The following is a 26,056-nucleotide window of genomic DNA, read 5'->3' as shown; positions in this document are numbered from 1 at the left end:
TTAGCACACCCATGCCGAGATTGAACACCAGGTGAAAAAATGTGAAATTTGGGTAGAAAATTAGCTTATAAATGTGGAATTTACTTTGCTTTAAACATCACTAGCTACCATTCACTTAATATAGCAAACCAAATAAAATCTCTTATGATGTTCGTAATTATCTACAAAGATTGTAAATAATGTCTAATGGTGTGTTTGGTATATATTTTCCAATTTTTCTGATGTTTGGTTAGTTAAGTTTTTTTTTTTTTTACAAAATAATTTATCAAAAAAGAAGGGGAGCATCATGTGATCTATATATCACGGGTTCAAGCAAAAGGTGGAATGCTTTGTGCACCAGACTGTCATTTTTTAAATTTCTAAAAAAAACTTTTGATTTTTTACAAAAACTCAACTTTTCAGTTTTGTTTAATACTAATGATTTGGAAGCATTTTCATTAATCATAAAACTACTAGTCATAATGTTTCTTTATGTAGCTTTTTTGGTTTTTTGTGGAAAAAGAAAAATATAGGAACATGTTATTTCTGAGTAGAAAAGAGTATCATCCCTAACACTCTGTTTGGATGGTTGTTTCCCGTGGTTCATTAATGTACAGTATGGTGTTGTATTGTATTTTATTATATTGTATTAATAAAGACAATGTTTGGATAAACTGTATGTTTGTTGTGATTTAATAACATTTGTATTGTTTGATTTAACTGTATGATTTTGTATAATAATTTGTAAGTTTACTAAAATACTCTTAACTCTTAATTAGAAATTACTTTATATATATTAACATAATTCAGGTGAAGGATAAAATAAAAACTTTAAAAAATAAGTAGGTGGTGAACGGGGGTGGTCATTGGATGTGAGGTGGGTGGTTGTGGGATGAGGGTAGGGTAATGGGTGGTAGGGGTGGGGGTAAGTGGTTTATGGGGTGGGGTTGGGTGGTGTGAGGTGGGTAGTTGTGGGATGAAGGTGGGGGTAGTGGGTGGTAGGGTGGGGTTGGGTAGTGGTAAGGAGTAGTGTGTGGTGGTGGGTGGTAGGATGGGGTGGGTGGCAGATGGGTGGGGTAGTTGGGAGTGAGGGTGGGAGTAGGGGGTGTGTGATAGTGTGGGGTAGGGGTGAGTGGTAGAGTGGGGGTGGAAGGTGGGAGTATAATGGAGAAATGAAATTCTAACCACACAAAAATTATCAAATTCATTGTTACAAAAATTAAATATTTTTATGATTATATAACCACGTAATTATAAGGGTTTACAACATATATTAATAAACCACGGAAACAACCATCCAAACAGTGGGTAATAATTCCAACCTCCTCTGTACCTTCCCGCATTCCTATTTCGATCCCAAGTAACAACAGAGGCTATCCACACTCCACAATCTGCCAGATTTGTGAAACCCATTTTTCTACTTGTACTAGATAATCATTGGGCGGATTACATCAACAGAAGAGTAAAAGAGATTTCGAGTTTTTTTTTTGTTGATCAGGCGACAACCAGATTTAAACTGGGGAAAAAAGGATTTCCAGAGAAGTGAACACCCATTCAGTTATACGGGCAACATCATTTACATAGACATCCACAGTGATTGGCACTGCTTCTTTTTGTATGGGGTACTAATTTATTGTTATTCCCTGTTAATATGAGAATAAAAGGGTAAATCAAGTAGCTGTAAATATGGGTATGGCGAAATATAGTTGTGGGGCATTGGCTAATACTCAGAAACAGCATTTCTTGTTTAGCTGTTGGTCAAGGCGACCCATCTCATGTACCACACTTTGTGGGTTAATGTTGTTTGCCTTAGGATTGATATCTCTCTTTACCGGACACGTGGCGTCCAATCTTGAGTTGTACTCTCACAGTTTCGGCAGAGGTGCTTGGTTCTACAAACAGGTAATCTATAATGTGGCCATAAATACAACAACTAACATAGGGGAGGCTGTTTCCGTAAGAACCACGGCAATGTGGGCATAAATAAAATGGTTAATTAGCTTTGTTTTGACTATGTTTACAACAAAGTTTGACTTTTTATTCAACACCCTTCTTCAGTTTTCTTTCACATGTGGAAAATTTAATATTGATGTATTGCCTTTCTCTTCATGTTAACAATGTACTCCCTACATCCCATTTTATCTAATGGATTTTTAGTAGAAGAGGGTGTTTAAGATGTTAATTTGACTTACAAATTATATTAGTAGTTGTGGGAAAGATATTTAAGTGTAGAAAATGTTAAATTTGAAAGTATAGTTTTGATAGAGAAAACATCACATGGAGTTTAACTTTTGAATAGCTTGATGAATTTTAATTCTTGAAGATTGTGAATATAGAAATGGAATAGTGTCAAACATGTTGGGACATCCCTAAAATGAAAAAGTATAAGCACATAATATGGGATGGAGTAATATTTGGGCAGTTGGCGCTGTCGCACCCAAAGCTCTCAACTTGAACTCACAGTGAACGTTAAGCAGTATTGAAATACACCTCAAACATGTATAAATCTATTATATGTTCTCATCTATCTTGTCAAAAGTAGTACTCAGTTACTGTTACAAAGTAGTAGTAGTAGTTGTTGTACATGCATTGCTTCTCTACGCTTATCGGATTAAGATTATGCATTGCAATTTTGTGGGGTTCTATGGTCTCTTTCGAGTATAGCTGTGTGAACTGAAGTTTTCATAGATACCTTTGTTGGATTTTGGCTACTATCAAGTTTATCTAGTATCTATTTTATCAGTTTAACAAGCAAGTCTTTTGGTTTTGGGATTTTTCTTTTTCTTGTGTGCCAAATTTGATGTTTAAGAATTTAAGTAAAGAGTGAAGTATATGTTACACTCCCTTGAACAGTTTATATTCTCTTTCAACGCTTTTTTGCCTTTGGGAGTGGCTGGAATGCCAAAGGAAAGTTCAGAATATCATGTTATGAGTTTGCTGGTAGTGATGGAATGATTTTCTTCTGTTGGATGACACAGTAATAATGACTAATGGTTCCTTACAATCTGACAGAAGTTTATCGGAAAAGCTAAAGTTTCTGGCTGCAACAGTCGCAGCTATGAAGTTGAAAGATTAGTTTTTGTTTTGCCTATCCAGTTATTTTGAAGCATCACGTGTTCTGTTACTTGATATATCTTAGGATGGAGGTACGCCAATTGATATTTGGAAGTCAAGGTATTCAACTTCTTACTATGGATGCAGTGAGAGAGGCCCTCGTTTTGCTTGTACGTAAATGCTTTTGCATGGTTTCTTCAGATATTTTCTGTCCTAACTGTTTGTGATGTTGTCACTCTTATCATGTATTGTGTTTAGGCAATGTTATTTGGTTGGTCATAATCTGAAGGTGAGGGCCTAGAGATTTTCAATTTCGATGCTTTAGGTTTCTTGAGTGGGTTATGGAAATCAGTTACTTACATCTAACATTATGATCTCAGCTAAAATGTAATCATATGCTCTACTGACAACTAAAAGAAAGTAGAGTATGCCTGATTGAAACAATTGAGTGAGAAGAGGTAGTGGAGAAAATTGGCTCCTCCATGCCAAAAGTATATAGCCTTTGTTTTATTTGGAATGGAAGGAAGTGAAAGAGAGTTAGCTTGTCTGCATCCAACTTCTAAGGATTGATGGTTTTGTTTTTAAACATTTTCACTTTTGTTTCCGACGCTCTTTTATTCCCAAAAGGAACTTAGATAATCTTTTTTCGTCTTTGACCATCACTCATCTACCGTCCCCTTTAACTGCTGGCTAAAACATAAAGAGAAGTCCTGTTTCTTGAGTTGGTGAACTTGAACTGAAGGTTGTGTCTAATATTGGCTATTGAAGTGTAGATATAGAAGCCTGGTTAAGTTGGTGATCAAGATATCTAAACAAAACCATATGTAGAATGGAGTTAGCCTTAGCTAGTATTGTAGACAGTTTATGAGGGTCTAGGTGGTAGGTTTTGCTCTTTTGGCTACTACTTGTAATTACTACTGAAGTACACTTTTGGTGTATTTCTTTGTTTATAATAGATATGTTAACTGTTTCAAAAAAAAGAATAGAGCTAGGCCTTATTGTCATTTATAGCATCCTCATAGATATGTAGAAGTGAACAAATTATTGTTAAGGTCCGCCCTTGCATTGGATTCTGCTGTTTCTTGTTTGATATGTGACACAAATAGGAGTTAAATCATAGTTCTTCAGAAATTTGATGTGCACTTGCACTTAGTCATTTTGATAATTTCCAAAAGGCTTTCTCCTGCTTATTTAGCTTCAAAGTTCACTCTTATGCTTCTGCATCTCATAATTTCACTAGGCTTCAATTTTTACTGAGAATACCTTGGTCTATAACGCTTCCCAAATGAAATGTAGCTGCTGTGAGTGTGCGTTCTTCAAATGGATATCTACTTATTGCAACTAGCGGAGGACTCAACCAACAAAGGACTGGAGTAAGTATGCTGTTCTTGACTTGAATCATTCATCAACTAATCTTTGGTATCTCTCAAACAGTTTGTGTTTGCTCTTTTAATACTGTATCTTAATAGTCTAACATTTGGAACCTATCTCGTGCTTACCAGATAACTGATGCTGTAGTTGTTGCGCGAATTCTTAACGCCACTTTAGTTGTACCTGAGTTGGATCATAATTCATTTTGGAAGGATGATAGGTTGGTGGGCATCTTGTACTTATTTTGAGGAGCCTGTCTGTTGCATAAGCTTATAAAATGGATCGTAATAACAGAAGCAAATTTGACTCTCTCTCTCTCTCTCTCTCTTTTACTGAGATATCTTGTTAACCTGCAGTGATTTTGTCAACATCTTTGATGTTAAATGGTTCATCTCTTACCTTGCAAAGGATGTCACTGTTGTTAAAAGAGTTCCAGAGAAGGTCATGAGGTCAATGGGAAAACCTCCATATACCATGCGTGTTCCTAGAAAATCAGAACCTGAATATTACTTGGACCAAGTATTGCCAGTACTCTTAAGGAGGCGTGTAAGTAAAAGAAAATCAGAACAATTGATTCTGTTTTTTAATCATATTTGTGCAATCATTTACACACCTATACTAGCTGCCTGCTATTTTCTATCTCAAACCTCATATTTCCCAGAAAACTATAAGTGAACTTTAAGGAAATGTAATCACTCTTCCTGATCTCTTCATTTAGCTGTTTAGACAGTCAACTTGCAGAAATCCTAAATTATGTTCTGTTTCAGGATGCACACATCTTCGTTTTTCTGGAATTTAACTTGAGCGCGGGACGTAGCTATTAACAATCTCAGAATGTAATATGGCACATATAAACCTGTATAAACAATTCATGGAACAACAATTAATCAATAATTCTCATGGAGTCTTTAAGTTAAAACTTGATAGTAAAAAGTGGATGGTTATGCTCAGTTTTTTTTTTCTTGATGTTTGACCTCCATATTGTGTGCAGGTTCTTCAGTTGACAAAATTTGATTATCGGCTTGCTAATGACCTTGATGAAGAGCTACAAAAGTTACGTTGCCGTGTGAATTATCATGCATTAAGATTCACTAAGCCCATAAGGAATTTTGGTCAGAAACTTGTAGTGCGTATGCGAAAGATGGCAAGACGTTTCATTGCAGTTCATTTGAGGTTTATTTGACTGACAGTGTTACGAAATTAAAATTTGGTTTATTTAACTCTGCATAGCAATTTTTCAAAAGTAAAGTCTTGAATTTTGGAACTGAAAATTAATGCTGCAACTTTTAGGACAGGAAAGGGGGGCTGTATTGGCTAAATCTCCTTTTACCTAACCGAAAGAATGGACAAACCCATTCATTTACATTTGAAGCTTAGGAAAATAAAAAACTCTATTGGCTTTCCTATGGTGGCGGGTCTAATACTCCGAATAATCTTATTCATAAAAAGAATTTCTAAATGCTATCCAGTTTCCTGCCATATATGATATGGGTAATGTTTACCTGGACCATGTAAGCGATCCTCCTATAGTTTTCTTCATAATATTAAGAAGTGCATATCAGCTTGAGGTAAAGTTTGTATGCTCTCGGGATCATAGACATTTAGGGATTAGGAGAAATCTTATTCACTGGTTTGGTAATGAGAACTTTGATAGATGCAGAATGAGCAGCAACATGCCAACATCTGTGTTTTCTTTTGTTAAAATGGAAAGATTGTATTTTGACCTTCATACTTCATAATAGTCAAATATCTGTATTACCTAAGTAAGCATTAGATGTGTGTCTAAATTACAATTTGTACCTTTTTTTCCTTCGGTAACATAAAAGTTCTAATCTTTCTGATGTTATTTCTTATATATGTCCGTTACTCAGGATAACTCCTTTTACATTTATGCTTTTGTTGGCACTTAATGTTTGTCACTCTGATGTATATATATTTCAGGTTTGAACCTGATATGCTAGCATTTTCCGGGTGCTATTACGGCGGGGGTGATAAGGAAAGATACGAATTGGGTGAGATAAGAAAAAGATGGGCTACTTTACCTGTAGGATTTCTTTCCTTAAAGAATTATGACTTCGGTCTTTATTATTCGGCAATTTAGGCGACTTTATTAGTCGGAAACCTCTCCTTTCTCCCGCTTTTCCCTTATTAAAATGGACCTTGTATGATCTGTGTACCAAATCATAAAGATTTCCAAAGGTTTTGCTTTCTTTTTTTGATAACAAAGGCTATATTCACTTGTGGCTTCAGGAGCTGAGCCCCGATGAAGAGCGAACACGAGGAAGATGCCCCCTGACACCCCATGAAGTTGGGCTTATGCTGCGGGCACTTGGCTTCAAAAATGACACATACCTTTATGTTGCATCTGGTGAAGTATATGGTGGAGAAAAAACTCTGCAGCCTCTAAAAGAGCTGTTTCCAAACTTCTATACCAAAGAGATAGTTGCTGGTGATGAGCTGAAACCTTTTCTTCCCTACTCTTCTCGTCTTGCAGCAATTGACTACATTGTATGTGATGAAAGTGATGTCTTTGTCACCAACAATAATGGGAACATGGCTAAGATCCTTGCTGGTAGTAGGTGAGGATTTGCACATGTTTTTCTTCTTAGCACTTTTACACGTCTGATCTAATATTTGTTCATAGGGGACATGTTTTTCATGTTTAGCATGGTGCATGTGTCTACTTTATTGAACTACCACACTAAGTAAAAAAGAGAAGTGAATCAAGATCCTAGAGAGCATTGTACTATCGGTCCATGGTTAAAAAACTTGAGAAAATTGGATGGCCACTATGTCAATGAAAGAATGAAATCATGTCAGTCTCTGGATGGTCAATGCGAAATCGGTTTATGATCAGTTGCTTCAAGATTTTATGGTGTAAACCAAAATGAGATGGATTGTTAATTGTGGAACTTGAAAGTTTTTCAGGCATTTAAATTTGGCAGCCTAAAGTTTGTTTGGGAGTTCTGTGACTTTTAAACTTAGGAACTAATATGGAGTTTAGTTAGCTGAGTCTTAGTGCTTTCAGATTAGGTGTGATTTAAACTCCGGCTTATTTCTTTGGAAATAGGTAAATTTGTGGAACTGGAAGTGTTCAATTTCAGTGTCTGTTAGTATGCAATAATGGACTAGAAGTTAAGAGCTGGTCATTTCCCGATGATATATAGTGGCAACTCAGAAATTTGTACATTGAAATTTCATTACAAATAATTTTGATTCCTCTTCCTATCTTCTTTTTTTCACTATTGAGCTAATTTTTTTCTTGGTCATGTCAAAGGAGGTACATGGGGCACAAGAGGACTATCAGACCAAATGCCAAAAGACTCAGTGCTTTATTCATGGCTCGAAATAAGATGGACTGGGACACATTCTCTAGAAAGGTTAAATCATGCCAAAGTGGATTCATGGGAGAACCTGAGGAAATGAGACCGGGACGTGGAGAGTTTCATGAATTTCCATCCTCGTGTATCTGTAAGACACCATTCAATCATTCAAATTTCATAGACAAATACAACAATCATACTTCCGGTGGGAATCCAACTCTCCCGGATTCAAGATATAGGTACATACACAATAGCAGTGACCTTGATGAGAAGAGCTTGCAAAAACTGTATTAGTAGAGGAAATTTGACAGGACATATGACTGTATTAGAAGAGACCCCCTGGGCCCGGGGAATTGGTTCAGTGGTAAAGACGCAACACGTGATGTGTGGGTTAAATGCACATCATGGTCTCATGGACACGGACCATGCCATGCAAAAAACCTAGTATTTATATTGGGAGGAGGGTAGAGGGGAAGGGAGTATAAGACCTGTGCGCGAAGTGGAGTCAGGCCAGAATTTTTGTGTTAGAGAGACTGAGCATGATAATCCTTAATCTGACTATATGAGTTACTCGGGGAAGTGTTGTACCATTGTCATATTGACGTTGTATGCGGGTGCCTTCGTTTGGCAGAACTTGAGGGGCTGAAGCCCTGCACTTGACACTGTCAATTGTCAAGATATGTTTTTTGGTTCACCGCTGTTTTTTCTAGAAAGCGGATTCTGATGTGCTACAATTGTTAATATACTTTTCTGTAAGATATGTATACAGCAAAGAAGAGAAAGAAAAAGAAACTGTGATCTCCTCCATTGATAATAAATCTTATTCTCTGCAGTTACCACTGTTTTACCTTGTATTCAGGTTTTTTAAATCTCCTTCTCAGTACAGCATATGATCTTGACACTAATTTCGCAATTATTTAAAGGGTGTCTCAACATCTAATATATCCAATCAAGATAAGGACATTATTTTGTGCATTCCTGATCAGTGGCGGATTCAGGATTTCCGCCTTGGGGTTCAAAATATAAAAAAGTAAACATGCGAAGAAGCCTAAGGGGATTCAACATTTATTATATATACATAAAAAATAATTTTAACCTTGTAAAAACAGTATTTTTTTTCGCCGAGGGGGCTCGGATGATCACCCTCAGCTCTATGTAGCTCCGCCACTGCTCCTGACCTTCCCTTGATTGCATTGTCAAATGCGTCTACATACATACGCCTGTATAAAACAACACATTAGTTGAATGGAAGGAGAAAAAACTTTAAGAAGTACAAACTTCAGTGACTGCTACACAAACTATTACTGCATTAGCTCAATATTAAAAATGGTAATAACCTTAGTGTGATTTATTTTAGGATTTGGATTTGCCTCTTATCTTAAAAAAGAAATTCTGAAGAAGTCATTTAACCTTAGTGAAAATGAAAAAGTTAATTTTAAAATCTAAACTCTATCCCTATAAAGTATATAAAAAAGTGATCGGAAAAGAAAGATAATCTAGCCAGGAGCTTATCGGTAACTCTCACTTGCTTTCTCGGGACTAGCCTTGAATACTAGCCATTTTCTCATTGCATCAAGGGGGCTTTCAAAGAGGGCTCCAACCTTTTTATTTTTCAAATGATTGCTTAAAAGAGTGAAAAAAATAAAAAGGTTGTTACATTTTGTGGCCATCTGATTACTAAAATAAAATTGTGTGACTTTCGTGCAAAAAAAACATAGTAGTGTGACCATTTGTGAAATTTAGTTTGTGAAAAAAAAAAAAAAAACACCGATGGGGGTTTAATATAGTTTGTCTAAGGAAAAAAAAGTCCAAATAAATACCGAATTATTGCACTACATGCTTGTACAACGAAATGTACAGGAGTACTATAAAACAGTGAGAAAAAAAGTACGTACAAAAAGCCTCGTCATTGTGTTTTCCAAAATTAGTATACCTCAATTCAAAAGTTATTTACTCTTTAACCCACCAAACGTTACTTCTATTAATATATCTTTTTAAAAATATATTATCTCAAATTATTAATTTTTACGGGTCTTTTTAGATTTACCTTTTTCTCCTTTTCTTTATATTTAGTTGAATATTAAACATGCAACTAATAGTATTAGGTATTAGCGGACAGTGGGAATGAAATACCAGGGTGATATTTTGGTGATAATTGTTAGTAAGAGTTGAAAGTAATTTTCTCCCGGTTAAAATTGGTAACATAAGAAAAAGTCATTTAATTCCATTGTTGTTGAATATTTTCCTTTAAGTATCATTTTCAACATTTTAAGATAATCAAACAGTAGGCAATAATTTAGTAAAGAGAATAATTGTTGGTTAAAGATTTGGCATTATTCCAAGAATGCATACCCCTTGTTGTACTTTAATTAAATTATGATTATCATCAGCATAAACATTATCATGATTCTCTTGCGTCTTGGCACGTCATTTTAGTTATTCTAAAGTGAACATAGTATTTTTTTTGCTCATGACAACATCTTAATGCTTATACTATTCTGGAGTTTACCTTTTCTTCTCCTCTTTTTTTTTTTTTTTCTTCTCTAAACAAAGTGGAGCATCACTTTTTAAATTTTGTACTCCATTAGTTAAGCTTCTCTAAATAATATTTTGAATTCATTTCTTGAATACTATTACAATGTAATATATCATAATAGTCGTCTCCATGAAACCAGAAATATGTAGTATAAAACACCATTGGAAGTTCAGTTTGCAAGAATTTCTTGCACAAAATGTAATATTTTTTCCAACATTTTCACCCAACAACCAATATTTAACAAAATATGTGACTTATAGTGGTACTTTGGTAATAATTTTGAGTGGTTAAAGTCGAATATAATGTTTCCATGTACATTAAAACTGGCAACAAGAAGCAAATCATTTTCTCTCAACCGACGTGAAATAATTTTTTCTGTAGAAAATATTTCCAACAATTTAAGACAATTAAAACGTAGAAAATAATTAAGTAAAAGAGAACAAAGTATTAAATATTTTACGACCATACCAAACACAACATCATTATACATAAACTCAAACACAACATCATTATACATAAACTTAATTATCATTATCATCAACATTTTAATGATTCCTCTATGTGCTGGAACGTCATTTTAGTTATTCTAAACATGAAAGAAATTGCTCTTGACATCAGATATCTAGTATTATACGTTAGTGGAGCTTACTTTTTTTTCCCTACTTAAGAAATTATCACTTTTTAAATGTTGTATTAGTTAAGCACTTAAGCTTATCTAAACAAACTTTTAAATTAATTTCTTGAAAGTCCATTACAATGAAATATAACTTATGATGTGTTTGGTATGAAATTTTCTCATATGTTTGGTTGGTCAAAAATTTTATATAACATTTTTTTTAGAAAACGAGGAAAATAATTTCTTTTGCGGAAATAGGAAAAGTAAATTTCCTGATTGGCATCCCACTCCTATCCATTCTCCAACACCCCCATGGCCCCACCTCTACCACCCTCACACGCCCGCCCCTCATAGTATTTGCCTAAAGTGGCTGATCTAGCACATATTATGCGTGTTCACGGAAATCAATAACTCTTGTATAGACCTTTTATATATATATATATATATATATATATATTAAAAAATAAACTAAATATCTATTACGATTTCATTATGAAATTACTATTATATATTAACTTGAAATCATTGTAAGAACTCATAAATTTTACATCGTGAATCGACCTCTGTTCCCCCAAATTATATATGGATAATATTTTATGCTTATTTACCAAACACTAAAAAAAGTAAATCATTTATTTTTCAAAAACATATTTTCTGTGAAGAACATTTTCCTCGGTGCCAAACACACCATTAGTCCTCTCAACGAAACCATCAAACATGTGATTAATATAAACCAAAGAAAGGTATGGGCGGTGGGACGGCGCCAATCATTTGTCGAGTCTACTCAAATTAGGCCCCATGGTCGGCATAACCTAACCCAAAATGTCATTTTTGTGAGTCCACTATGGATATATAAAGACAGTTTATGTGAGACTATGAGAACCATCAAATTTTAAGCAAAACCCAATTGGCAAGGGACTTAAATTGAGCTTCTTTAGGTACATTCTTTAGTGGGAGCCAAAAAAATGGTGAAGCTTGCCTTTGGTAGCATTGGTGACTCTTTTAGTGTTGGGTCATTAAAGGCCTACTTAGCTGAGTTTATTGCTACTTTGCTCTTTGTATTTGCTGGGGTTGGATCTGCTATTGCTTATAGTAAGTTACACTTCTCTAATTAAAACTTTCATACTGATCACATAATCTTTTAAGGGATCTTTACCTAAATAGCCGCTCAGATTAGCATCCTAGTAGGTATACATAGATTATACGCAGCTATATACATATTATGTAGGGATCATACATTCCCCGATTATTTTTAGCTTAAACAATTGGGTGAACGGCTATTTAGCTGATTCTTCAAAAAAGTTAAATTGGGTCTAGCACTACACAACAAAAGTAGCAAATAATTCCACTAAGCTCCTGTTATACGTGAGTTTTAGAAAAGGACCCGACCATATTGAAGTTTGTGTTGTACATAATTCTATTTTGCATTTCTGTAAAAGTTATTTTTACAACTTGAACATGTGACATACTGATCGCATGGAGAAAATATTTGTCAAAATATAACGTAGTTATTAATTTCTTTTTGCAGATAAGTTGACTTCAGATGCAGCTCTTGACCCAGCTGGTCTAGTAGCAGTGGCTGTGGCTCATGCATTTGCCTTGTTTGTTGGGGTATCCATGGCAGCCAATATCTCAGGTGGACATTTGAATCCAGCTGTTACTTTGGGATTGGCTGTTGGTGGAAACATCACCATCTTGACTGGAATTTTCTACTGGATTGCCCAATTGCTTGGCTCTACAGTTGCTTGCCTCCTCCTTAAATTCGTCACTAACGGTTTGGTATGTTGTTGACTATTAGCATACTATTAAGCTAAATCCTATTGTTAACTTTAATTAGGTGTTGGACCTCACGTGGTGTTTTTGACTAAGCTTATAGATAGGTCAAACTAACTTTTAAACATTTCTACGTGTTTGATAAATATCAAAAATGTTTATAAATCAAATGTTTATAAGCCAAAAAATGTCAAAAATCATTAGTTGATCACCTTTAACTTATTGTGTTACTGCTTATAAGTATTATTAATTTGACCAAGTCTTTTACGATTTTATCTCTAATATCTTTTGTAATCTCCAAATTACAACAACATACCCAGTGAAATCCCTCAATGTGAGGTCTAGGAAGGGTAAAGTGTACGCGGACCTTACCTACGTAACTTTTAATTTTCTATCTATTCTATTCCTGCCATCCATCCTTTTAATGTAAATATACTTTTGAATTTATATTATTCTATAATGTAAATAACTTTAAGGTCATTTTAGGCATTAACAAAAAAAATGTTTATCGGCACCTTTTCACCGCACACAGTACCTGTTTATTATAAGTTTCATCATTTTTATCCAAACACATAACAACTTATTTATAAAATTAGTTTCAGCATCATAAGTACTTTTCAACATTTAATGTTTGTCATCTATTTTAAAACAAGTAACCAGAACGGGTTCTGTATTGGATTTTGGCAGGCTGTTCCAACTCATGGAGTTGCTGCTGGGCTCAGTGGAATTGAGGGAGTGGTAATGGAAATAATCATAACCTTTGCACTTGTCTACACTGTTTATGCCACTGCAGCAGACCCCAAAAAGGGCTCACTTGGAACCATTGCACCCATGGCAATTGGGTTCATTGTTGGGGCCAACATTTTGGCAGCTGGCCCATTCAGTGGTGGGTCAATGAACCCAGCTAGATCATTTGGGCCAGCTGTGGTTGCTGGTGACTTTTCACAGAACTGGATTTACTGGGTTGGCCCACTCATTGGTGGAGGATTGGCTGGGTTTATTTATGGAGATGTCTTTATTGGATCACACACCCCACTTCCAAACTCAGAAGACTATGCTTAAAAGAAGAAGTCTTCAACAATGTTTTCTTTGTGTGCTTTAAATGCAATGTTGATTTTAATTTAAGATTTGTATATTATGCTATGCAAGAAGTTTGTTTCCAATGAAATATCCTGTTTGGTTTATTTTGAGGACTGAGGGTACTTTAAAACCTATATGTGTGTTGTGCATTTATTTAGATAAAGCTAAATAACCCAAAAATCACAGTGATCACCTGAATATTTGTTCAGAAGAAGCCTATTTATGCAAGCGGAGAAACTAAATCAACACCTAAAGGATCATTTTATCCGGTTATACCAATCGTCATCTTACCATAGTTCAAAAAATTGAAGCATGAACCTAAATAGACGCCCACCAACTGCTTAAACAAAAAATAGAATGTCTAACATAGGTATAATATGTGTATAATCGGTATCTATGTATACTAGTTAGAAAAAGTAAACATTGAATTCAACTAGCTATTTGTGTAAAGATGTAAAAAGTTCTACACCAATTGAAGGCTTTGAAGCAAGTTTGAAGTTTGATAATAAGATGAATCGGATGAAACCAGTTTTCTCTTTCCTCTTCTACAATTCATATTCTCATGTAGTATTGGTACAAACAACAAACCAGTCAACTCTTCAGTTTTTTGAATAGTGTGTGTACAAATTAGTCGTATACTAAAGTCACAACACTAATGTACACATTTTCGTGTATGACAGACTAAACGCAGAGAGAATTATGCCGACACCCTCAATTCCTCTTCGGTTATACTTAAAATACAACAGTCTTGTCTTTCTCATATGGTAAAACACGTAGCTCACAGTATGATTTAATTGCTTTTGTTAGACACTGTTTCTCAAGATCCTCAGACTTCTGAATAAAGCTTCGCAAATTATCCCTGTGGGAAACTCTTTCAACCTGAGAGAAGAAAGGTTACTTCTGTAAAATCCTGATGCTAAAACTCTACTATGATGGTAAACATCTAATATATGATGATGAAGTCGTTCTAATAAAATGATACGGTCAAGAGGGAGGATGCTAGTAAACGAAGTGCATTAAAAAAATTAAGAATATGAAGCAGCATTATGCAAATGAAAAACACCACAGTGACCAGTAAATAAAGAGAACGTGATAACAGGGAATAACTTTAATTACTAGAAGCAGCTATCACGTTACCAACCCAAGGCTTTAAGATTAAAAATGCAGGTCAAACCCTAAAACTAATTTGGAGTTCCAATGCACATAAGAATAATTACCATTTGCTCGATGATTGGGCCTGCATCGAGTACTTCACTAACAAAGTGACTTGTTGCACCAATCAACTTAACACCAGCCTCAAAAGCCTATCAAAAAATTATTAAAGAAATAAATGATTTAAATTTGTAAAGCATCACATTAAAATTCCACAAAGAAGAGTGGAAAATGACATCTAAAGAAAGGGTCGGAAATAGAACCTGCTTAGATGGACTCCCACCCTTGAATGATGGCAAAAGCCCATGATGAATATTAATAATATCCTTCCCATAACTTTTTAAGAACTCTGCAGAGAATACCTGCAGAAACAAGTGCAACTTTAAATTACAAAAGCAACTAAAATAGTGAAGTGCAAGATTTATTAGGAGTTTTATAATGGTGAAGATCATAATGAATGATGTAAACGTAAAAGCCAGTTTAAATCATTTAATTTGAACCATCTAATACAAGCAAGAAAAAACAAGTTATTTATTTAACAAATAACTACTGTTGTGGACCAGCAAATAGTTATAATCAAGAGAAAACACAAAATTCGATGTCCCAGAATTTTGATTACCTGCATGTATCTTGCAAGTACCAAAAAATCAGTATCATGAACTAATTCCAAGATCTCGACTTCTCTATTCTTCCCTATAGTTGTTGGCAAACAATAGTATGGAATTCCATGCCTTTCAAGTAACCGAATCACATGAGCGTCTGGACCTCGATCATGGTTGCTGTTAAACATAGAAACACATTTTACATTGATAACTAATTCTTTTAATAGAAGATAAATGGTATAATGAAGAAATTGCAAATGCTTAACCTTATTACAGAAGTTATCTCAACAGGAAGTCTACCATTCTGCCACCTGTGCAACAAATCTACAAGGCAGTGGTCCTGCACCAAATTGATGACAGTTTTTACATTAAAACATTAAGAAGGGTCTATATATTTCAGCACTATTCACACAAACAGCCGTTGACCAGTCTTGGAATCAGAACCTGCTTTGAAACAAGAACTGCGATCTTATATTTGGGATCTATTTCAGGAACCCGGACAACAGACTTCATTGCATTGAACATCTTTGATAGCTTAAAGAAGTCCTCATCCATTTCTCCTCGGGGCCATATAGCAGGGTCAAAAGTAAATTCACTGTAATTGAAGCAAGAATTACTTTGTATTCTTCATATGACTTGCCGAGAGAAGGAAAAAAAAAAAAAAGCGCCTAAAGCATAGATGACTAATCACAGAATAAAAGATTGATATTCAAGATATCTGGAAAAATATTGCTGCTAATTCTCAATCGTATACCGCATAGAATACCTTACAAAGGCAAATAAGCACCATTGACTCATTACAACTTGCAAAATGAACATTTTGCCTCTTTAACCACACATAGGAAAAGGGCAAAAAAAAAAAAAAAAAAGAGCTTGTTTCAGTATGCTTCAAAAGATAGAAATTGACACTAATAGTTGGCAGGACATTAAATTCTTCATATATAAGCAGATCAAATTCAAAAGGCAACTGCTCAATCTTCAGTATCTAGTGTCTTACTGATGATCTCTTGTGAGAAGGAGATACAGTTAATCTTAGACTGAATAGTGTAATTGCAATAGGTTAAGTTTTTTTGGCTCATGGAAGGTGTGCACATAGACCCACTGAGCTGAACAGGTTACTTCTGATCCCTTCCATTGATGAATCAATCACTACATATGGTGCTTAGATTTATCAACAGGAAAAAGGAAGCGGATTTATGCAGCTAGCTGAAGCAAGATTATCAAAATTAAGTAGGAATAGGGAACTCACAGAAGGTATATATTTTTTTAAGGAAGCACACAGATGGCTAATGGAACCATACAAGGTGCTAAAATATGTGCCTAACCTTACTGTTTGTGATGATCTAAGACTGTGTTGTCTCATACAAAAGGATTAATAGTCATAAAATGTAGAAGCTTTATACTTCTCAAAATTTTTCATTAACCCAATTCATTTGAAAATTAAAGAGATCTGAAATTTGATATTGGTTGAGATAATGGTGACACTCCAAAACAAAGGAAAATGTTTCAAACTAACTTAAAAGGTGAACCGAGGGGAGTGTACTCCCTATCATCTGAAAATTGGTAAAAAAAGTTATACTTTGTCTCCCTTAGGTACATGACACTATCACTTGGGGAACTTGGTAGAAGAAGCCAAGCACAGTACAGTTAGCATGTGGTTTTAAAGGTTTTTGTTGGAGGGTCGGAGTATGGAGAAGAATCGCCAGCTTTCTTTGACAGAAGCAAAGATATCCTGTAAGGTTAAGGAAGTAAGAGCACTGACAATTTCTCAAGGTTATTACTCAAACAGATATGTCCTCTATATGTGTCTTATACTCCAGTGCTCTATGTATTTCGACGCATGGTTATGAAATTTGTGCACGAACACGTGACCTTAAATTTTCATCTAGTAGCACTTCTTTATACATGTTCACACAGCTTCTTCCAATGGTTTATAATCTTTTAAGAAGATTGCAGGAGCAAGATATACGGTGATAGCTTAGTAATTAGAAGCTTTTAGTGCTGATGTCTGACTTCCGAGACTTACAGAAACTGCACAGAAGAACAAACACGTAAAGTAGTACATACATCTAAGATACCGCTTCCCAGATTTCATATGCAAATCTGTTGGGATTAAAATAGTCCACAGATATAATATTCACGATAATAAAGACGGAATAATAATGTAGCACCAAGATATTGAAATTAACAAAAGAGCAATAATGACACCAAGATTTTTCCGTGGAAACCCTTCTGAATAAGGGAAAAAACCACAGGCCGAGAGGAGCAAAGAAGCGGAACATCTCCTGTTATATAGGAGTTTGAGACCTCCCTTCAATCGATCAAATTGGTTTCAACTTGCAAGGGATGCAAATTGCATTTGCCACCCATAATGTGCAATTTGCAAGACTTTACATGGCCACCATTTCTTTTGGCCAATCAAAATTTTTGCCCACTTTTTTTTCTTGCTTATTCATTTATGTTGGGGATGGACCCCACAAATATCCCTTTCCAGACCCAATTGCCTAAAGGAGGTAACACTGGGCTTCTGTTCAGAGTGCATGCCAACTAGTTCTTTGCACAACTCGAACTTGTCTCTTGGTATTACTTTGGTCAACACGTCTAATTGGGTCTGGAGGGGAGATTTCTGGGTTCCATCTCCAACATAAAAGCAAAAGAGGAAAAAAAAAAAAAGTGGGCAAAAGTTTTGATTGGCCAAAAGGAGTAGTAGCCATGTGAAGTCTTGCAATTTGCATCTGCAATTGCTGGCAGATGCAATTTGCATCACTTGCAAGTTGAGACAAACTTAATTGGTTGAAGGGGAGGCCTCTCACCCCTATAAAAGAAAATGTTCTGCTTCTCATTTGTATGCACCAATCTCAGAAAAATATCTCTGAGTATTAGAAAGCAGTGTGAGGTATTCACAGACATTGTAGTTTGTGCAGAAAAATAGAGAGTGTGAGCGGTGCTATAGTGAGGTGGAAAAATCATACGAGGGTTCTTTCTTTTGAGTGTGTAGTGGTCTCTTGAGTATGTACTCAGATTACCAATGTAGGATTATTTGCTCTTCTTGGCCCATGGTATTTTTCCATATTCAAAAGGGGTTTCCACATAAAAATCTTGGTGACATTATTGTCCTTTTGTTGATTATCGTATCTCAGTGCTATGTTATTATTCCGCCTTTATTACCATGATATTATTTGTGTGGACTATTTTTATTACCAACAACTGGTATCAGAGCCAGGTTGTTCTTTCACAGAAATATGTTTTGCGGTTGGTAGTAGTATACTCGGTGAAAAACAATGTCTTGAGTAAAGTACGAGGTAGCCAAATTCAATGTTGATAGCGGTTTCTCGACATGGCAAACACGAATGAGGGGTCTGCTCATCCAACAAGGCACTACGCGACAAATCCAAGAAGCCCGAGTCCATAAGACTTGAAGATTAGGAAGATATAGATGAAAAGGCAGCTAATGCAATCATGTTGCACTTATCAGACGATGTGGTCAATAACATCATTGATGAATGTGGCATTTGGACAAGGTTGAAAAATCTAACATATACACAGATTAAAAAATTATGCCTAAAGAAGCGATTATACGCCCTACATATGGGGAAGATATGAATTTTTGTCGTATTTAAATGTGCCTACTGGACTAGTCATGTATCTAGCCCACCTCGGAGTACAGATTGAGGAGGAAGATAAGCCATCGTGCTCCTGAACTCGTTGCCATCTTCCTACAACAATTTGACAACAATCATCTTGTACGGCGAGGACCCCGTTGGGTTGAAGGACGTCACATCAATTGTTCTACTTAATGAGAAGATGAGAAGAAGCTTGAAAGTCATGGGTAGGCTATCATTACGTAATGTAGAGGCAGGAGTCACCAAAGGAGTTCGAGTAACATAGTAGATGCAGAGCTCAAGGGGAGTCTAAGAACCAATCCAAATCAAGAGCCAAAAATTGCTACAATTGCGATCAACTAGTCACTTTAAAAGAGATTGTCCGAATCTAAAAAGGGGCAAAGGTGAAAGCAGTGACAAGAAGAATGACGACAACAAAACTACCACAGTGCAAATCAATGATAATGTTGTTCTCTTGATAACGAGAAGAAAAATGCATGCACTTGCAGGTCCAGAGTCAGAATAAATGGTTGACGCAACAGCATCTTACCATACCACACCGGTAATGTATCAAGACTAATGTCGGATGCACATTGGTTCTAAAAGGCGTGCATCATGTACCTGATTTGCAAATGAACTTAATTTCGGCAATTGCTGTGGACCGAGCTGGATACGTGAACTATTTGCAAATAAAAAATGGAGACTCTCCAAGAAATCATTGATGATTCCAAAGGGAGTTGCTCGTGGCACGTTGTACGAGACAAATGCAGAAATATGCCAAGGTGAATTGAACATGGCTCAAGATAAGATTTCTGCAGATTTGTGTTACAGAAGAACCAGTCACATGAGCAAGAAAGGACTACAGATTCTTGCCAAGAAATCACTCGTATCTTTTGCCAAAGGTACAACAGCAATACCTTGTGACTATTGTTTATTTGCTAAGCAGCACAAAGTCACATTTCAGACATTGTCTGAAAGAAAATTAAATATACTTGATTTGGTATATTCTAATGTTTATGGTCCAATGGAGATAGCATCGATGGGTGGTAGCAAATATGTTATTACTTTTATTGATGATGCTTCACAAAATAAACACTAGTCACATGTTTTTGCCATCGTACCTTTGGCAAAAGATATGAGCGATTTCTTGGCAAGAATCTGCAAAATCTGCTTCAAAACTTCAAAAGTCCTTCCCTGAAGATGATATGCCTATTTTGGTTCAATTTTGCGCACCAGCCATCCAAAAAAGACTAAAAGGTGTCCCTACTCCCTAGAAGGGTCCATTATCGAAATCGTACAACATATAAATTCTTCGTTCATGTTAATACAGCATCTACTGGTACTCAAAAGTAAAAGCATAGTTGTAACTCAAAATGTTGCTCAAAATTAGTACTCATTTGACTACCTAGATAAATTGTATAAACTTGTGTTTCAATTGTTTGCCACTCTCCAAGAACTTGGAGTTACATAATTCTCAAAATTACTCTTACCGACAGAAACTTCTAGCTGCAAGATTACATAATGTGTCAATATAATGGTCCTTTAAGATCCTTATCTGCTACAGCCTATAGGTACCTCTATTTTTTTTTTTATAAAACAGGTAACATATAAATATAAAAAAAATAATCAATTATCTGCTATAGGTACGTACCTCTATTACTCTGCTTAGTGCTTATGTTACTACCAACTGACCAAATAATTATTTATTTATCTGTTTTTAACTTGATGCGGAGTTTAAAAAAGTAAAGAACACTTTTAAATCTTATGGTCTTAAACTAAAGATAAGTAGAATGTACCAAATATTTTTTAATCTTGCGGTCTTAATCATATCATGTATATAGTTAGGAACTAAAGAGCTGCTAAAAAAGTAAACATACATCCTTTTGTAAACGACAAAAAAAGAAAGTAAAGCAAACAAATTGAAACTGAAAATACCTTCTTGAGTAAAAGACATTGTTGTGTTCAGGAACAAAAACATCAGCACTAAGAATATTTCCACCTCTTGATGCTATGCAATCTGATAGCTTTGCAACGATTCCTACTTCATCCTATTCACAAAAACCAATTCAGTTCTCATCTCAGTCTCCCCTATTGACAAAAGACCCACATCGGATAGATCATTAATTACCCATGTTTATGTATATGCTGGTAGTGCTGTGCATACAACATATGAAGACTTACTGGGCAATGAAAGACGTGAATGCCACGTAACAGGGAATTTGTGGACCCACATGGGTATTTTACAGATTTCAGTGACCTTTTCGCAAAGTTATAAACTTGAGGACCAAAGTTTGGGGATGCCAATCTCCAGAGGAGGTTCATGTCCTCCCCTTTAAGTTCGCTTCTTTTAGACTTTACCAAAGTCTCACAAATAGTTCCCATCTCTATTTATCAGTCAAATTATAGTCTTATCCATTTATTTTTTCAAACTGTAGTCTACGCTGTCTCGGACATTTGTCCAACTGCCAACTTCTAAATGTGGGGTCCACAATCTCAGGGCCCGTTTGGCCATTCGAATTTTTTTACTTTTTTTCGAAAAATTATTTCACTTTATTTAAAGAATTAACATTTTGCTATGAAAATTCTAAATACAAGGAAGTTATATTTGAAATTCAAAAAATAGCTAAAATTTTATTTTCACTTTTTTCACTTTCAATACATTTAAACGATCAAATATTCTTTTGCAAAAACTATAACCAAACATAACTCCATTTTCAACTCCAACTCTAAAATTTCAAATAAAGTGAAAAATATTTAGTCATTATACTCCATCCATCCGTCCAACTTTTACTTGTTCGCTGTGAAAAATTGAGAGATATTTTATCACTTTATATCTATTTTGTCCACATTATCAAATATTAATTATTTATCATTCCTTTTCCAATGAATGAGATGACTTATACTCCTAATTAGGAGTGATATAGTAAAATTATCAATTTATTTATTCTTCTTAAGGGATGTACCAAGCCATACATAAACAAGTAAATATGGACGGAGGGAGTACCAGATTACGAGCACATCTCAATTTGTTGATTACTTAAGCATTTGAAAGTTGAAGTTGTATTTATATGTATACTAGCAATACATGTCCGTGCATGTCTATTCATTTTAATTAGCCAGTCTTTAAGGTTTTTATTTTGAAAATAACTTTTAAAAACATTCTAATTATTCTTATATATAGCAACATATACAAAATGTATTTTATGTACTATCACTTTAGTTATAATTAGAAAATGGAGTTTAAAATTTTAAAACATATGATGGAATTAAGTTTTTGAGATGGAAAAAGTCGAACTTTTTTCTCATTGTCATGACAATAAAAGTTGTTCATCGACGTAAAAAAGAAACTTAGTAAGAATATGAGGGAAAATTAATATTCTAATTCTAAAAAAAATCTTTTAAATTCTTTAATATCTTATATGTATACCGACAGGTTGATATCCATTTCAATTAACTAACTGTTCAGATCCAAACATAAGAACTATTGTTGTATATATTGGATTTTTAAAAGCAAAACTAATAAAATATTTTTATTAAATTAATTAAAAAATATATTATAATTTTTTATATTTAAAATTATAGATAAAAAAATTGTTACAAAGAAATCAAAATTAGAAAGATATATGTTATATCGTAAATCACCAAATTTTAATTCTGAAATGAAAATATAAAGTAATACATTTTATAAATGTAAAGAAACAATAATCAGAGACTGCAAAAGAGAGTAAAATATGTAAAGTATTAACAAAGAAGGAAAACGGGAATAAAAGTCACTCCTTCCCTTCACTTTTACTTGTTCACGTTAACATATCAAGAAAAGAAAAAAATTCTTCTTCTTATTTTACCCTTCACATTAATTACTCATTTTCTGATGCTATTGAGATTATACACCAATAAATATGGATGTTATGATAAAATATAACTTCATTTATTAATTCTTAAAGAACGTGAAAAGTCAAAAATGAATAAGTTATGTGTAGGAGAATTAAAATTGAAGTGCATACGTGTATACATGAAAAGAGAATAAATACTTAGTATTATGACATGTGTTCAAGTGGGATCAAAAAGCAGTTAGTTAAAGTGTATAATTCATATAACTTTTGGTGCAAATTTGCATTGGTATTGTTCGTCTTCTCTTCACATTTAAAGTATTGACAGAGAAGAAAAACGGGGATAAAAGTCACTTCCTCCATTTACGTTTACTTGTCCACGTTAACATATCAAGAGAAAGAATTTTTTGTTCTTATTATTAATTTTACCCTTCACATTAATTACTCATTTTCAAATCATTTTCGAAGGCTATTGAGACTTACACCAATAAATATGAATATTATGGTAAAATATATACTTTCTCCGTGCCATATTACTTGTCATTTTCCCTTTTACACGCCCCTTAAGAAATCATAAATAAAAGATGTATTTTACTATCTTACCCCTATCTCTCCAATAAATACATTCTAATCAAAATTGACTATTTTCAAGAAGATTTATTACTAAGGGTAAGATGAGAAAGATTTAATTAATTTTATCTTGATTTTGTAAATGAACAAGTAATTTGGACATATATTTTTAGTAATGTGGCCAAGTAATATGGGACGGAGAGGATAAGATGGAAAGATTTAATTAATTTTATTTTTATTTTGTAAATGAACAAATAATTTGGATATATATATTGTTAGTAATGTGGTCAAGTAATATGGGACGGAGAGGATAAGATGGAAAAGATTTAATTAATTTTATCTTGATTTTGTAAATGAACAAGTAATTTGGACATATATTTTTAGTAATGTGGCCAAGTAATATGGGACGGAGAGGATAAGATGGGAAAAATTTAATTAATTTTATCTTGATTTTGTAAATGAACAAGCAATTTGGACATATATTTTTAGTCATGTTGAGTACTTCATTTATGAACAAGTAAAAGTGCACGGAGAAAATAAATGTGTCGGAAAATTTAAATTAAAATGCATATGTGTATACATGAGAAGAGATAAATATTCAGTAATATGACATATGCCCACGTGAGATAAAAAAGTAATTGATTAAAATGTATAATTTATATAGCTTGTGGTACAAATTTGTATTGCTGTATTAGTCCTCTCTTCACACTTATATATATTAGAAATTTAATTTAATAGTGGTAAGAGCTAATGACCGAAGAAGAAATCACTAGAAAACTGATCAAACCACTTTTTCAAACTTGATACTGATATTCATTTTTTATTTTCAAAAATCAATCCGATTGTAAACCAAACGCCATTTTGAATTTATGGCCTTGTTTTAGCTTCACCACACAACTAAGAACTAAAAATTTTATGGGCTCAGTTTGTGCACAATACTGTCTTCAGAAAATCCAGTGATTTTTTGTTGTTGCTTTATCCTCCGGTGTTTATCAAACCAATTCTCTGATTTTGAATTTCTCGACAAATATCATCTATTTTATTATTCTAACCAGGATACTCAATTTTGGGTACAGCCGAAATAAAGTGATTCAAGTTTGAAATATACGACGAAGGAATGGATCTAAACAAAGTGATTTTCTTTGTTCTTCCTATAGAGTGATAAATCTTCCCTCTTACAGGAAGGCAGTTTTCCTTTGCATGAACTATTATGCTCCCTCCATTACAAACAAAATTTGGACAACTATTGGGAATTTTTTTTTATAGTATTCTGAAAAAACTTAAAGTGCAAAAAGAAAATGTATTCGGATACTAGTAATGCTTTGCAGATTTATAAGTAATTTGTGAGAATTACTTTATTTGGAAAACGGTGAAGGTTCAAATATGCCCTTGAACTATACGAAATTGCGCACATTTGCCCGTCGTTAAAAGGTTGGCTCGAGTATGCCCCCAACGTTTTTTTTTTGGCCATATATGCCCTTGAGTTAACAGAAAATATTGGAGGGCATATTTGTTCAGTTCGCATAGTATAGGGGCATATTTGAGCCTTTGAAATTCCTGAATATTACGGCACAAATAGTTCTCAGATTTTTTTATAGTGCACTTTATGCTAGCCAATAATTTATTGCAACTGCATTTTGAAACCCCACACTTATCGTACAACCCCTCACTTTTCTTTCTTATTCTTTCACTTGTTTATGAAATGTCGGAAGCTTCAAGTTCTTCAAATAGCTATGGAAGGGTTTGTGAATGTGGAGTTACTGCACTCCATCTCACTTATGAGCTTCAAATAATTCTACTAAATTTCGGTTACGCGTGAAATTCACGAAAGAACCAAACCACATTGAATGTTATGTAAGAAACTGTATAAATGCTTAAGATATGATACTCTTTCTATTATTATTATTATTATTATCAAAATTTTGGGCACCACGGGAGACGTTTTTTCATATGTCATAAGTCTAATATAAGTTATCTCCTTTTTTATGTTTTATTGCGGTAATTGTTGCGTTCATTATTCCGTAGATATTGAGACTGAGAAGACAAAAAATATCTAGAAAGAACAACAAATTGAAAAATAAAAATGGTATTATCATTAGTAAAAAAAATCTTTTGAAAAGGAAAAATGATGCTCTTGTCGTGAAAACAGTCTTTAAAAGATGTTTGTAATTGCATCTGCTCTTTTAGTTGTATAATTTTGATGTAATACAATGGTGGATGGATTGTAATTACAAATGTTTTTTTATGTTTTGAAATGCAATGATATTTTGTGCCGTAATATTCAGGAATTTCAAAGGCTCAAATATGCCCCTATACTATGTGAACTGAACAAATATGCCCTCCAATATTTTCTGTTAACTCAAGGGCATATATGGCAAAAAAAAAAACGTTGGGGGCATACTCGAGCCAATCTTTTAACGACGGGCAAATGTGCGCAATTTCGTATAGTTCAGGGGCATATTTGAGCTTTCGCCGTTTGGAAAATAACCCTCAGATTGAATAAGGAAACAAGTGTTAAAAGAAACTTTTTTCTAACACTTTGTTAAAAAACGTTAACCTCACCATTCA

The 26,056-nt window shown here is 34.2% G+C and overlaps 3 protein-coding genes across 5 annotated transcripts; 2 read left to right on the top strand and 1 right to left on the bottom strand.

Moving 5' to 3' along the window:
* Positions 1-1,261: 1,261 nt before the first annotated feature.
* LOC132641037 (O-fucosyltransferase 29-like) lies at positions 1,262-8,563 on the top strand. Of its 3 annotated transcripts, none has more exons than XM_060357914.1 (9): positions 1,262-1,881; positions 3,119-3,203; positions 4,330-4,406; positions 4,536-4,624; positions 4,761-4,950; positions 5,396-5,457; positions 6,346-6,448; positions 6,655-6,983; positions 7,682-8,563. In XM_060357914.1, the coding sequence occupies exons 1-9, from the start codon at positions 1,666-1,668 to the stop codon at positions 8,019-8,021; spliced, it is 1,491 nt and encodes a 496-aa protein (XP_060213897.1). In that variant the 5' UTR covers positions 1,262-1,665; the 3' UTR covers positions 8,022-8,563. The 3 variants fall into 3 exon arrangements, with proteins under 3 accessions (XP_060213897.1, XP_060213890.1, XP_060213905.1); XM_060357907.1 differs by having other exon boundaries at positions 5,396-5,577; XM_060357922.1 differs by lacking the exons at positions 4,536-4,624; positions 4,761-4,950 and having other exon boundaries at positions 5,396-5,577.
* Positions 8,564-11,757: 3,194 nt separating this feature from the next.
* Positions 11,758-13,836, top strand: LOC132641034 (probable aquaporin TIP-type RB7-5A). The gene is made up of 3 exons (XM_060357903.1): positions 11,758-11,971; positions 12,408-12,658; positions 13,340-13,836. Exons 1-3 carry the CDS (start codon positions 11,845-11,847, stop codon positions 13,712-13,714), a joined length of 753 nt encoding a protein of 250 aa, XP_060213886.1. The 5' UTR covers positions 11,758-11,844; the 3' UTR covers positions 13,715-13,836.
* A 402-nt stretch (positions 13,837-14,238) lies between these two features.
* Positions 14,239-21,496, bottom strand: LOC132641032 (formyltetrahydrofolate deformylase 1, mitochondrial-like). The gene is made up of 8 exons (XM_060357889.1): positions 21,270-21,496; positions 21,024-21,136; positions 15,931-16,081; positions 15,753-15,826; positions 15,504-15,663; positions 15,148-15,246; positions 14,950-15,036; positions 14,239-14,611 (listed from the first exon to the last, which is right to left on the bottom strand). The coding sequence occupies exons 1-8, from the start codon at positions 21,468-21,470 to the stop codon at positions 14,465-14,467; spliced, it is 1,032 nt and encodes a 343-aa protein (XP_060213872.1). The 5' UTR covers positions 21,471-21,496; the 3' UTR covers positions 14,239-14,464.
* Between the last annotated feature and the right edge of the window lie 4,560 nt (positions 21,497-26,056).

Source organism: Lycium barbarum, chromosome 1, assembly GCF_019175385.1.
Source record: "Lycium barbarum isolate Lr01 chromosome 1, ASM1917538v2, whole genome shotgun sequence".
In the NCBI taxonomy this organism is placed as follows: domain Eukaryota; kingdom Viridiplantae; phylum Streptophyta; class Magnoliopsida; order Solanales; family Solanaceae; genus Lycium; species Lycium barbarum.
The sequence above is the reverse complement of the archived record's forward strand: the minus strand, read 5'-3'. Positions and strand labels throughout refer to the sequence as shown.

What these genes read in the sequence shown, in the direction of transcription:
- LOC132641037 (XM_060357907.1), top strand. Translation starts at nt 1,666, where the DNA reads ATGGGTATGGCGAAATATAGTTGTGGGGCATTGGCTAATACTCAGAAA. An exon ending in GAGAGGCCCTCGTTTTGCTT is followed by an intron (nt 3,204 to 4,329) that starts GTACGTAAATGC and finishes AATGAAATGTAG; the next exon opens with CTGCTGTGAGTGTGCGTTCT. An exon ending in AAAGATGGGCTACTTTACCT is followed by an intron (nt 6,449 to 6,654) that starts GTAGGATTTCTT and finishes TTGTGGCTTCAG; the next exon opens with GAGCTGAGCCCCGATGAAGA.
- LOC132641034 (XM_060357903.1), top strand. Translation starts at nt 11,845, where the DNA reads ATGGTGAAGCTTGCCTTTGGTAGCATTGGTGACTCTTTTAGTGTTGGG. An exon ending in TGGATCTGCTATTGCTTATA is followed by an intron (nt 11,972 to 12,407) that starts GTAAGTTACACT and finishes TTCTTTTTGCAG; the next exon opens with ATAAGTTGACTTCAGATGCA. An exon ending in AATTCGTCACTAACGGTTTG is followed by an intron (nt 12,659 to 13,339) that starts GTATGTTGTTGA and finishes GGATTTTGGCAG; the next exon opens with GCTGTTCCAACTCATGGAGT.
- LOC132641032 (XM_060357889.1), bottom strand. Translation starts at nt 21,470, where the DNA reads ATGGGAACTATTTGTGAGACTTTGGTAAAGTCTAAAAGAAGCGAACTT. An exon ending in TTCACGTCTTTCATTGCCCA is followed by an intron (nt 21,137 to 21,269) that starts GTAAGTCTTCAT and finishes TTTTGTGAATAG; the next exon opens with GATGAAGTAGGAATCGTTGC. An exon ending in GAGATAACTTCTGTAATAAG is followed by an intron (nt 15,664 to 15,752) that starts GTTAAGCATTTG and finishes TATGTTTAACAG; the next exon opens with CAACCATGATCGAGGTCCAG.